A 12,930-nucleotide genomic window follows, 5' to 3' on the forward strand; every position below is an offset into this window, starting at 1 on the left:
ACCTTAGTCCCAGAATCCACTGAAGGAAATCAATGTGAGGGAAACCACACTCTTTTCTCTCTCAGTTCGGAGCCTGCCATCCCAAACTCTGTAGTGCTATGAAAGACACTTTCCCAGACTCTCCCAGCCTCCTCCATCAGCAAGCTTCCTGCTCAGTTCTATTGTAAGCAGTATGAGGAGGGGAGTCTTGTTTTTTACTGTTCCTACCAGTGTTACCCCAGCAGTGGCACTTGACTCCAATTTCCAAATTCAATTTTTCTAGAACTAGACTCACTGGACCCTTTCAGAGCACCAGTAGCACTTAAGAGGTTTCTTTCTCAAAGGTCTGAACGCCAACTCCGCCGTCCCCCTCCCCCACCTCCTAAGTGCCTCATTCTAGTAACCCAAACTCTTGTTTTCCCAGCTTTGAAGGCAGTAGACACTTCCCGCAGTTATCATCTTTGGGTTATCTCAGCGTTCCTTCCCTTTTGTTCTAACACCTGTCTAACCAATTCCCCCACACTCCATATCCTCTGTTGAAATATTGTGGTTTTTGTTTTCTTAACTGGACCTTGATCAATACACATTTGTCTAGTATAAACCTGAGCAAGGAGTGTGATTCTCCTCCTCGTCCTGGTACTCAGGAAAGTCTGTGGTCAGTGTAACCTGGAGTAAAAGGCGGACACCCAAACTTCTTATGGGACTTAACAGATGGAGAGGACTGATACAAAAATGGAGACTCAGCGTATGATCCTCTGCTGACAGAAAGCATTCTGCATTGAACTAGTTCCAGGTACAGACCCTGATTGTGGCAAGTTGAAGAGAAATGTAAAGTAAGTAAAATGTAGAGTCCCCTCAGCTGAACTCAAGGTTGCAACAAGTCCTGCCAAGACAAGGCAAAATATTCTAGGGGGAGGAAAAATCAGACTCAAAATTTGAAGTCATAATTGTTTATTAATTAAGATCTTCATGCAGGAATAAGAAATGGGTATACAGTAGTGGCTCAACTTCCATCTTTTTAATCTCAAAAGTTTTTAGTGTTTCACACACCTTTATGCATACCAACTGTGTACTACTACAGGAATTTGCAGAAGCCACTTAGGATTTCTGAGAATTCGTTTCCTTTGGGGCCAAGGACTCTTGTGACCTGGGGGACTTATAGGCAGGGGTCTCTTGCGATGCAGGGAGCTGCAGACACGCCTGGCAGAGGTGAGTGGAGTCTTCATCAGTAGACAGAAGGTAACTGCAGCTTATTGGATGCCACATTTGGGGATTTATGGGAGCACGAAGTCACTGGATGAAGTGAGACTCTTTCAAAAGTGGGACTGGTGGAGCAGTGAGGTAAGAAAGAGCCAGGGGGAAGGAACCATCACTTACTCCGGTTCTTTTTTTGAATCAAGGCCTGTGCCAGGTGCTTACCTCTTGATAGCAACTAGGTTGGTTACATTAGGATTCCCATTTACAAATTAAGAAAGTGAGGTAATGAAAGGTAAGCAGTTCACCTAAGCAGCTAATACAGGTAGAGACCAAATTAAGAAGGGAATTCTAGGGGCACCTGGGTGGTTTGGTCCATTAAGTATCCAACTCTTGATCTCAGCTCAGGTTCGGGGTCATGAGTTCAAGCCCCGCGCTGGGCTCCACACTGGGTGTGGAGCCTACTTAAGAACCAAACAAAAACCATTCTTAGTCCAGGAGCCCTAAAACAGGCAACATGCAGATTTGGCCCCTGGGATGTACTTTACAGACCCCTGTGCTGGGCTTCCAGTTGAGGTCCTGGTGTGCTCAACACGCTCCCTTCCCTCAGTAGGTCATGAATGCTTTTGTCTCATCAGCAGCGTGAGCCTGATGACAACTCTCTGCTTTTCAGAGGTTTTCAGTCTTTGAGCCTCTGCCCTGAGCAATTTCAAAACTCTGCAATTACCTTGATGGGAAAATTGGCCTTGTGTCTGATGACCCTCAAGTCTCCAGTATTGTTATTCCAGCTTCATCAGAAGGCCAAGAGCTCTGCCAGTTTCTGTTCACTAGCAGCAGCCCTGATTCTTGTCCTGCATTCACAACAAGCACATGCTACAGCAAAACCACCTTTTGGTTGCAAATATCAGTTCACGTCTTAAGTCTCCCTTCTCTCGAATCTTAACCCTGAATTCAGTCCTCATTGTTTCAGTAGCTCTCTGATGCTTTTCAGTAGGCAATTTTACATTTCTTTTTTTAAAGATTTTATGTATTTATTTAGTCAACAGAAAGAGACAGCGAGAGAGGTAACACAGGCAGGGGGAGTGGGAGAGGGAGAAGCAGGCTTCCCGCCGAGCCTGGAGCCCGATGCGGGGCTCGATCCCAGGACCCTGGGATCATGACCCCAGCTGAAGGCAGTCGCTTAACCAACTGAGCCAAAGCAAGAGAGATCAGAGAGAGAGAGAGAGAAGCAGACTCGATGCTGAGCAGAAAGCCTGATGTGGGACTCAATCCCAGGACCCTGAGATCATGACCTGAACCCAAGGCAGAAGCTTAACGGACTGAGCCACCCAGGTGCCCTGGCAATTTTACATTTCTATCTGGCTCTTCTCATTGCCCTCAGCAGGAATGCAGGCCTGCTGCAAGGCTACCTGGAAAGCATAAGTCTTGCTTTTCAAATAAGTTAAAAATAGTACCTTAAAGCTAAATACATTCAAATCAACTCACAATGCTCTATTTTTTTCCACTGAAAAAATCTTCCTGAATTATTTTTAAAATGTAAAGGCCAAAAGTACCCTTCAGAGTGGTGCAGGCTAAGATTAATAACCTCCCTTTATCTTGCAATATATATTTTTAAGTTAATTTTTTTAGTAATCCCTAATATTCAACATGGTGCTCAAACTCAAGACCCTGAGATCAAGTCCCAGATACTCTTCCAACCGAGCCAGCCAGGTGCCCCTATCTTGCAACATTTTTTTTTTTTTAAAGATTTTATTCATCCATTTGACAGAGAGAGACAGTGAGAGCAGGAACACAAGCAGGGGGAGTGGGAGAAGGAGAAGCAGGCCTCCCGCCGAGCAGGGAGCCCGATGCAGGACTCGATCCCAGGACTCCAGGATCATGACCTGAGCTGAAGGCAGTCGCTTAACCGACTGAGCCACCCAGGCGCCCTTGCAACATTTTTTAAAAAAAGATTTATTGATTGATTTGAGAGAGAGAGCACGCATACATGCAAGCGGGAAAGGGGCAGAGGGAGAGCCCCAAGCAGACTCCCTGCTGAGCACAGAGCTGGATGCGGGGCTCAATTCCAGGACCCTGAGATCATGACCCCAGCCGAAATCAAGAGTCCGTCACTCAACCAACTGAGCCACCCAGGCACTCCTACCTTGCAACACTTAAAAAACATTTAAATTTTGACTAGATGATATACTCAGTATGACTGAAAATTCAAAAAGTAGAAAAGAACACAGACTGAAAAGTCATTCTTCCCCCCATCTCCCAGCCCCAAGGTTTCTCTCCCTGATGGCAACGTTTATTGCTTCTCTTTCTAGACATTTTATGCAAATATATGTATATATCTTTTCGTATCAGTAAAGTGGTTTTGCTGTTGTTAACTGCTACATAGTATTTCATTGTACCACCATTTATTATCTACTGATGTGACATTAAGGTTGTTACTAAGCTTATTATTATAAACAGTGCCATACAAAAATATTTTATACATGTCATTCTACACACATGTAAAAACAGCTTTAGGAAATTCCTAGAGAGAACTGCCAAATTCAGAATTGGGATTTTAAATTTTCTACTGATACCAACCAACAGATAACAGTGCCTATTTTCCCCACCCTCTTGCCAAGATTTAAACACACATACATACACAAAAGCAAAACAAAAAAACACCATTATCTTAATTAATGTGAAGGGTAGAAAAATGTATAAACATTAGAATAAGAGACATTATGCATCTTTTCACATATTTAAGAGACATTTGTATTTCCTTTCCTGGCAACTATGTTTCTTGGGAACATTTCTAATTTTCCTCTCGAGTTATTAGTCATTTTCATAATGTATCAGTAGATACTTTGCATAAAGGAAATGAGCTCTTTGTGATGAACTGCATCTGCTCCCCACCAACCCTCCTGTCATTTGCCATGTCTTCCAATTTTCCATTACGGTAGTAGTTTTTGTTATGCAGAACTTTTTATTTTTATTATTTTTTATTTTTTAATTTTTTTAAAAGATTTATTTATTTGAGAGAACGAGAATGAGAGAGAGAGAGAGAGAGAGAGAGAGAGAGCACATGAGAGGGGGGAGGGTCAGAGGGAGAAGCAGGCTCCTCGCTGAGCAGGGAGCCCGATGCGGGAACTCGATCCCCAGACTCCAGGATCATGACCTGAGCCGAAGGCAGTCACTTAACGAACTGAGCCACCCAGGTGCCCAGTAATTTTTATTGTTTAATTGTGGTAAAACACATGTAATAGACCATTTTAATTTTTATTATTTTAATTTTCAGATTCTCAACCTCTGCACTGTTCTAGTGCTCCCTGAGAAGTTAAACACTCTCTTATCCCTTCACAAAAATGAGAGGAAAAAGTTGCAATACACTCTAATGACTGACACAAAACATTTATTAGTTTCTAACGAAAAGGCATATAAGGTAGGGCTATCAGAAAAACTAAGAGAGTAATTAAAATTTAAGGTCAGGAAGACTTCTTCACAGACAAATAAGTGGTTAAATGTATAAATCCTATATATGTCACACTATTTTTTTCCCCTTTTTGGTCATGGACTATTCCAGGAAAATTTAATTATACAACTTTTGAGGAGTTCTAACAGTGTCCACCCTAAAATGTTAAGTGAAATTGCTCCTAGAAAAATACTGGTTTGATGAGAAGACAGATTTTAGTGTATTTTGGAGAAATTTGGTTAGTTTCTGACTAGACTTCATTCCAGCACAATCATTACTCAGAGGGCAATCACTTTTTTCTTTTTTGAGAAAGGGCAAACTAAATTTTAAATTAGCATCAGAATTCTACCCATAATTACCCAATCAATATCAAAATAGATGCCATTAAGTATGCAAAGATTAATAGAATTTCAGTTACAAAATTTGGAGGAAAAAAAATCTTAATAATGTACAAAAATATTGACAAATTTAAGCTAGAATTAGCTCTAGAACATTTTATTTTTACTTTAAAAGGATGGACAACTAGAGATCAGCAGAAATGCTGTTAAAACTGCTATTTGCTTAAAGTTGTTTATATTAATGAAAAAAAGATTAATAGTCTCCAAGTTAAATTTCACAAAATGAAATCACTGCCTTCTGATTTAACTTTCAGAGTAAGACGGCAAAACCCAAGCATCAAACTCTCTTTTTCTGTCCATAAACACATATAAAAGTCAGCATCAATACAAATGATAATATAAGGAAATAAACACATGGTTATGTCTCAGGTCCCACAACAAAAGATATTATGATATTTAACTCTCCTACAGTAAAGTCCCATTTTTTTTTTCCTGGAATAGCAGATTAATAGAAATGTGAAATCCCTAAATTTCAGGCAATTTAGTAATTGATTTTGATTTTGACACCAGATACTATGGTGTGAAAAGCTATATAAAACCCAAATGTTTTCCATGTCATTTAGCAAAGAAAGGAGGAGGGAGAACCTTCTACCAAACTTCACCAGCTACTCCATCCCAGGCCCAGTTTCTGATCACTCACTCAGTTCCAACGCTTCCAAATGGTCAACCTGCCCCACAGAGCCGCACCCCAACTCTTAACTCCTTTCGCATCAAGAGCCTAGTTTCCTTTGTGTCAACTGATTCCTAATTTTCCAGGAAACTCTGATTTTTCTGATTTCACATTGATCATAAACCATTTTAAATGGAAGAAAATGCTATAATGGTTAAAATAATTAAAGTGGAGATGAAAACTAGATTACTTTAGTGTTATGGAACATGCATTTCAAGTGCTCTGCAAATATATGGGAAAGTAGCAAGAACACTCACCCTGCCTGGGTTCCTAACTACTCGGTATAGTACCATCTTGCTTTGATTACTAGTTAGGACAAGAAGGGAAGCAAAGGCTGTAAAACACGCATTTTTGGGAAACAGAATGGCACTTGAAGATTTCTTGGGAGTTCACCAAGGCGTTTTTATATCCATAAGGATTGTCAAACTTAGTACATCACAGTTATTAAAAAAGCAAAGGATTGGGACTCCTGCTTACCACTGAGTTTGGCAGAAACACATTTATATAGTCCTCCCTTGTAATCACACAGTCCTTTATAGACGATGAGTGTAACTATTATAAAGAGTCTATGACAGAAAAAAGAGCTTCATAATCCAGTTTTACTAGATTATAAAACACTCCTTCTCCCGATGCATTACTTTGTATATCTCTGAAACATCTGAAAAATACTTTTCTGTGACTTACTAGGCTGTAGGGAACTTTTAGATACATTACAATTATCTCTAGAAGAATTTGGCATCTTTCTCCCATTAACATTAACTGAATGTTTCACCTGGATCTTAAAGGACGGCTGCCAATTTTCATTTTTTGAGCCTCTCCGAGATTTTGAATGCTCTCTATCAGTCTGTTTTTTGAAGTTCCTATCTTTGGAATTCTTCCTCTGTCCATTTAACAATTTGTCTGGAGGTGAAGATGTAGGACGTAAATGATACTCATCTGGGGATCCTTTTTGCCGGTTTGGCTTCTTTTGTTCCTTATCTACTTCTTTCTGAAGCTGTAATGCTAGTAACCTATCCTGTTCTTCTTGTTTATGTCTCTCAAAAAGTAAGCGTTCCAAATCTATCAGTTTTTGGGTAAAGTTGATTTCTGTTTCCTCTTGGTCTGAGGAAGCTTCGGGGAACATTTTCCTTCTTTTTGCAGAAACGCATGGATCCCTGACCACTTCAGACAGAGATTCCGGATTTTTTCTTTTGGAAATATCTTTACTGATCGATAGACAAGACTCTTCATTTTCTGTCTCAACTGTATTACTTCCAATTATCTGTGTCATACCTGATATAGTGCACCCACTCTCTGTTTTGCCATAAGGCTTAACTGCAGCTTCCCCAGAGCAGGGAACTCTGCCTTCAGGTCCCTCATGATTTAGGACACTTAACTCTTTATCATGATTCGTTGGTCTCACTCTGACTTTTCCTTCAAGGCACCATTCACTACCATTGGCACATAACTGAGGCATAGGTGACTCTAAAGACTTTTCACCCTGTTCTTGAATTTCCATGCATATTTGCTGAGAAAGTGTTGGCATGTCTTCCTCAATTTCTGTATCTTGCCATGTAGGGCTCTTTACAACACTACTGTCAGTTTCCTGTAGAAAACAGAAAAAGACTGAGTGAACCACAGGAAAAACATCAAGTCATAATACAGAAGTCTAATATCGTGATACTCTAGCTGAGTTTCACTACAGGATAGCATCACTACTAATAACGCATATTAATTCGTAATAGTATTTTTATTCTGGGTGCCAATTTAGATTAAGGCATTCCTTCATTTTCATTCCCATGAAAACCTACAAATTAAAACCCACAAACTAGATTCTGTGTATGGTCAATAAGCTTTCACCAGGACCTGACCTCTCTTTCACCTTATAAACTTCCTTTAGCCCAGAGGTTTTTAGTCCCTTTTTATGCCACGGACTCTCCACCTTTCAGCATTTTGGTGAAACTTAAGAGACCTCTTCTGAATACTTTAAAATATAAAAATAAATACATGGGATTACAAAAGTAATAATTTATATTGTAACACAATTATATCATTCCTAATGTAATGTGCATCTATTAATACATTAAATACTAAGATCTATTGGGGCAAGTCTAATAACTTGTAATGCTGAAGCAGAATGAGTAACAATGGTATTTCAAGAAACCTGCCACAAACATAACATGATAAAAACCTGTGCTTTCCACTGATGACCAAAGGCACAGCTTTTGCTAACAGTATTATGGTTTGATGTCTACATTCGTAATTAAAGGAACGAGAGGTTAGGTGAAAGTAAAGATAAACCTTTTCCTCCATTTAAGTTCCTATGTACTCTCTGGATTCTAACCATAGTCCAGACCGTAGGTTAAGAACACTTTCTTTAAAAAAAAAAAGAGAAAGAAAGAAGAAAGAAAAAAAGAAAGAAAGAAGAAAAAAAAAAAAAAAAAAAAAAGAAAAAAAAAAAAAAAAAAAAAAGAAGCCTTGCTTTTGCCAGTATGTTTTTCTTTTCACTTATAGGTCTTAGGTAGGTAAAGACCTAGGATTCGTTCTGACCATAGAAAAAAGCGTTAAGAAAGGCTTTGGTGAAAATCTGACTCAGAACAAAAATTATTCCTTGTTGTTAGAGACCTTAAATCTGTTTTGTGTGTTTTTTTTTTAAGATTTTATTTATCTGTGAGAGAGAGAATGAGAGACAGAGAGCATGAGAGGGAGGAGGGTCAGAAGGAGAAGCAGACTCCCCGCCAAGCAGGGAGCCTGATGCGGGACTTGATCCTGGGACTCCAGGATCATGACCTGAGCTGAAGGCAGTCGCTTAACCAACTGAGCCACCCAGGCGCCCTTAAATCTGTTCTTTTACCTACTTTGCTTTGTCTTTATCATTCCTTATAGCATTTCTTATGAACCAGTCCAGTTTGGACTGGATCAGTTCCAGGTTGCTTATGGAGTTTTGCTGTGAATATGAACACGAGGGTAGGACAAATACCCCCACCCTACAAAGCCTCTTCCATCCTCAGTTCTAGTATGAGCCAGACCATCTGGACTTGAATCCTCCTTCCAGCATTTCTACTTAAGGGACTCTGCACAAGTCTCTTATCTGCATGTGCCTTAGTTAATTCTTAACTGTAAAATGGGCACAAGAATGAATACCTTACCTTACAGAGTTGGTGCTTGGAGACTGAAGAAAATCACACATACATTATCTGGCACATGGTAAATGCCAATTAAACGATAGGTTTTAAACTACCTGAGTTTCTAAAAAATTTAGGAACCTCTTAGTAAAGGGTTAACAAAACTTCTCTGTAGGAAATCAACCTTGGTGTCAGCTCCCATTTCCTAGTTCTATTCTCCTGGAAACCTGATAAAAAAACCTCGTAACCTGTGTTACTAAGCCACATAGCTTATGGTAAAAATGATCTTACCGGTGAATTGCATCTATACTAGGAGAACTATGAGTGATCTATTAAGTACCCAATGGGAAACCAAATCTTCGGGCTTCTGTGACTTATAACTCTTCTGACCTGCTGTGTTCCTTCCCAGGACCCCTGGAAACTACACCCAGGGGCTGTTACAATAAATAACTGACTCTTATGGAGCACAGGGCTTCTAAGCCAGGGTGTTTACCACATTCTCTGCATTGTCTCATTTCCAGGCTGTCACTTAGGAGCTCTACAGTGAAGACTTGCTGCACAGATATGCCTGATGCTACCCTACTAGCATGCTTTGTTTCTCATCCTCTAATTTTCCCTTAAACTGAAGTTGGTACCAGGGGTAGCCTATTTGGTTTTGTGAGTTTGATTGTCTAAGCCAGGGATCCACAAACCATGGCCCATGAACCAAATTTAGCCTGCTGCTTGCTTTTATAAATAGTTTTACTTGATCAAAGAGAAGTCTATTAGTTTATGTATTGTCTACAGATGCTTTCACACGAAAACAGCAGAGTTGAATAGTTGTGACAGAGACCACAGGGCCACAAAATATTTAATATCTGGCCCTTTAGAGAAGAAGTTTGTTGACTCCTAGTCTAGGTGAGCCTAAGATGACTAAGAAAGGGTATTCCATATACTAGAGTAACAAAAAAAAAAAAAAGAAAGAAACTACAAGTATTAGCAATCTATAGCATTAGTAAACTTGCCAAACTAAGAACATCTTTAGCATCCACATACCTTAGACGTGGAGTCCTTCCTCCTTTCTTGTACAATTTCATACTGTGATGCTGACCCAAACTGAGATTTAGGTGACAAATACCTTACCCAAAAAAAAAAAAAAAAAAAAAAAGGTTTGCCAAAGTTTGAATGGTTTGACAGACAAGTGGCATGTAACCAACATAATAAGCCAGATTACCTATTTATGTAAAGGTTGTCTGGTCTGCTGTTTGGCTGATTGAACAGAAAGAGTGTATTTTATCTCGTCTCAGGTATTTTGGCCTAATTCCCAAGCAAAACCTAAAAGGCTGAGTACTATATTTTAGTGAAAAACAGCAGAAAAGGAAGTAAAAGTCAAATCTAAATATTTCTTAATTCTCAAAAAAAAAAAATGCAAAAGGTAGATTAGCATCGAAACAACGCAAGACTATAAAGTCTGTCCAAAAGTAATGGAAATGACATTTTAAATCAGGAGAAAGGAGATGTTTCTTTTTAATGCCAGGAATTCTGGCTGTTTACTACATTTTTAATGTCTACCATTGGGAAAGCACTCATAATTAGATTCTCTACCACTCTGGTATATAGATTTTCTTAGATATATATTTTATATCAACTATTTGCCTAGAGAAATACAGATACATCAATACATCAGTGTAAGGGCATCTCTAAACTTCTAAGCATCTCTAATAGGCTGTTTGCCACTGAAAACATGGAAGTTTGTAATATGATGAAAAATGCTGTAAAAAAATGGGAATAAAGGACAGGTTATGAGATGGTAGTAGGTATATTTAAAAAACTGTAAAAAATCTAACACATATATAACTATGCTTAAAAATGGCAGAAATGTCCTAAAATGTTGGCTGCCTTCAAGTGGTGGTAACTTTGGGTGATTTTCAAGGAGTATCTAGCTGTTGTTTTTATAATTAAAGAGAACAACAGAAAAATGTCTGATTGCAAATAATATGTAAAACCGTAAGTTCCACTGTGTCCAAAGTACCAACGAGTAGTATGTGGAAAAATAAAAATCTAGACAAAGATGTCATATAAAGAGCAAAGAACAATATCCCTTATAGATCAGAGTATCTAAACCACGTATTTAGTTGATTCAATCTTAAATACTTACTCTGCAAACTTGTAAGTACAAGAACTACCTTTTCAATTGATAACAGAAAACAGGAGCCCAGGGTTAGTCTCTTTTATTTGTTTTTGAGCACGCACGCACGCACATGTGTACACATGAGGGGAAGGGCAGAGACGGAGGGAGAGAGAAAATCTTAAGCAGGCTCCATGCCCAACACAGAGCCCAACCTGTGGGACATGTGGCTCGATTCCACGACTCTGAGACCATGACCTGAGTCAAATCAAGAGCTGGATGCTTAACCGACTGAGCCACCTAGGCGCACCTAGTCTCATTTTAATTTTGTTTCCCAAAGCTGAAGAATCCCTTCTGCCAAAGTTGGATATTAGTTACCAAAAAAGAATTACTATAGCATAATAGTTTTTTTTTGAAATCCATAAGCAGAGAAAAAGTGACTAGATACTTATTCAACATAATCAGGAAAGATTTATGAACTATCCTGAATATTCTTTATAACTGGGTAATGTATGAATACATGCTCATCCTAAAAAAGGAAACAGAAATATAGGACATATATACCATCATCCCTTTCCATTCCAATTTGCTTCCTCATACGTAACCAATTTTTTAAAAAATATGATTTCTATATAGTACACACTATCTCTTTTTTAAAACAATCATATTCTGTGACTTCCTTTTTTCACTTAAGTCTTAAAGATCTAAGAGAGTATATATCGGTCTACAGCATGAAAACAAATAGTTTACAAGAGAAGAGTTACAAAACATATTTAAGAATCACAATACATTGTGGTTTAGGGAGAGGGATACTGACTGGGAAAGGGCACCAGTGAACCTTTTGAAAATATTCTGTAGCTTAATCTGGAGGATAGTTTATACATAGGTAAAAATTCACCAAAACTACACTTAAGATTAGTGCACTTTAATATATGTATGTTACCATTTTTAAAAGTTTTAAATCTTTATATTACCATAAAAACCCAACACTTATCAATGGTTTAAGTGGGGGGGATCACTGATTTTAAAATCCTTTATGGGGCCTCCTCTTTGTCCCCCACCTCAGAGACAATGACTATCCTGAGTTTTTTCTTACTTTTAAAATAGTTTTACCACACATTTGAATCTCTAAACATGAATTGCTTAGTCCTGCATGATTTTGACCTTTACATACACAGAATCATACATGTATTCTACCAACTTTTTTCATCACCCATTTTCATGATTCATGCATGTTGTCCTCAGCTAGATTCATTTTGACTGTTGGAGAGTATTCGGTTCTACTTGAGGACATCTGGGTGCTTTGGTTCTTTGCTATTATGAATAGCACTGCTGGGAACATTCCTGTCCATACCTTCTAGGGTTTCTTTGGCATCTACACCCCAGAGTCCTAGAGTATCAACCTTTTACATTTCCAACAAATATGTAAGTGCTCCTTATCGTCTATGACACTTAATATTGCCAGAAAGCTTAATTTTTCCAATAGGATGATTTTGAAATGCTACCTCACTGTGATTTTAATTTGTGTTTCCTTAATTACTAATAAGGTTCAATATCTTTTCAAATATATATTAACTTTCAGGTTTCATTTTCTATGAAGTCAAAATTTTTTACCTATTTTTCTACTGATTTTTTTCTTACTCAGAGGTGGGCATTTCTTTAATAGTACATTACCTTTTTTCAGTTAAATACGTTAAAATTTCTTTTTCTTCTTCTTCTTTTTTTTTTTTTTTTGTAAGTAGGTTCCATACCCATCGTGGAGCCCAACATGGGCCTGAACTCACTCATGAGATCAAGACCTGAGCTGAAATCAAGAGTCAGATGCTTAACCTAGTGAATCACCAAGGCGCCCCAAGTTAAAGTATCTTCTTATACATCATTTTATCCTCTAAAGGTATTTTGATAAAAACATTCTTAACCTTATAATCTAATTATTTTTTGCTCTTTAAAATATCCTTCCCCCAGGACACCTGGGTGGCTCAGTCGGTTAAGCGTCTGCCTTCGGCTCAGGTCATGAGCCCAGGGTCCTG

At 38.5% G+C, this 12,930-nt stretch overlaps 1 protein-coding gene across 4 annotated transcripts in view; it reads right to left on the reverse strand.

Moving 5' to 3' along the window:
• Nucleotides 1-913: 913 nt before the first annotated feature.
• Nucleotides 914-12,930, reverse strand: part of RNF168 (ring finger protein 168) — a 40,483-nt gene continuing 28,466 nt past the window's right edge. For all 4 annotated transcript variants that reach the window (XM_025876074.2, XM_025876067.2, XM_025876081.2 and 1 more), the window contains 2 exons: nucleotides 9,829-9,910; nucleotides 914-7,274 (listed from right to left, as the gene is read on the reverse strand). In XM_025876074.2, the coding sequence (XP_025731859.1) occupies nucleotides 6,324-7,274; nucleotides 9,829-9,910 (1,033 nt within the window). In that variant the 3' untranslated portion in view covers nucleotides 914-6,323. The remainder of the gene's footprint in view (nucleotides 7,275-9,828; nucleotides 9,911-12,930) is intronic.

The sequence above is a fragment of the Callorhinus ursinus genome, unplaced genomic scaffold (assembly GCF_003265705.2).
Source record: "Callorhinus ursinus isolate GAN/ISIS: 27379988/994484 unplaced genomic scaffold, GSC_fseal_2.0 scaffold1, whole genome shotgun sequence".
NCBI classification, from domain to species: Eukaryota; Metazoa; Chordata; class Mammalia; order Carnivora; family Otariidae; genus Callorhinus; species Callorhinus ursinus.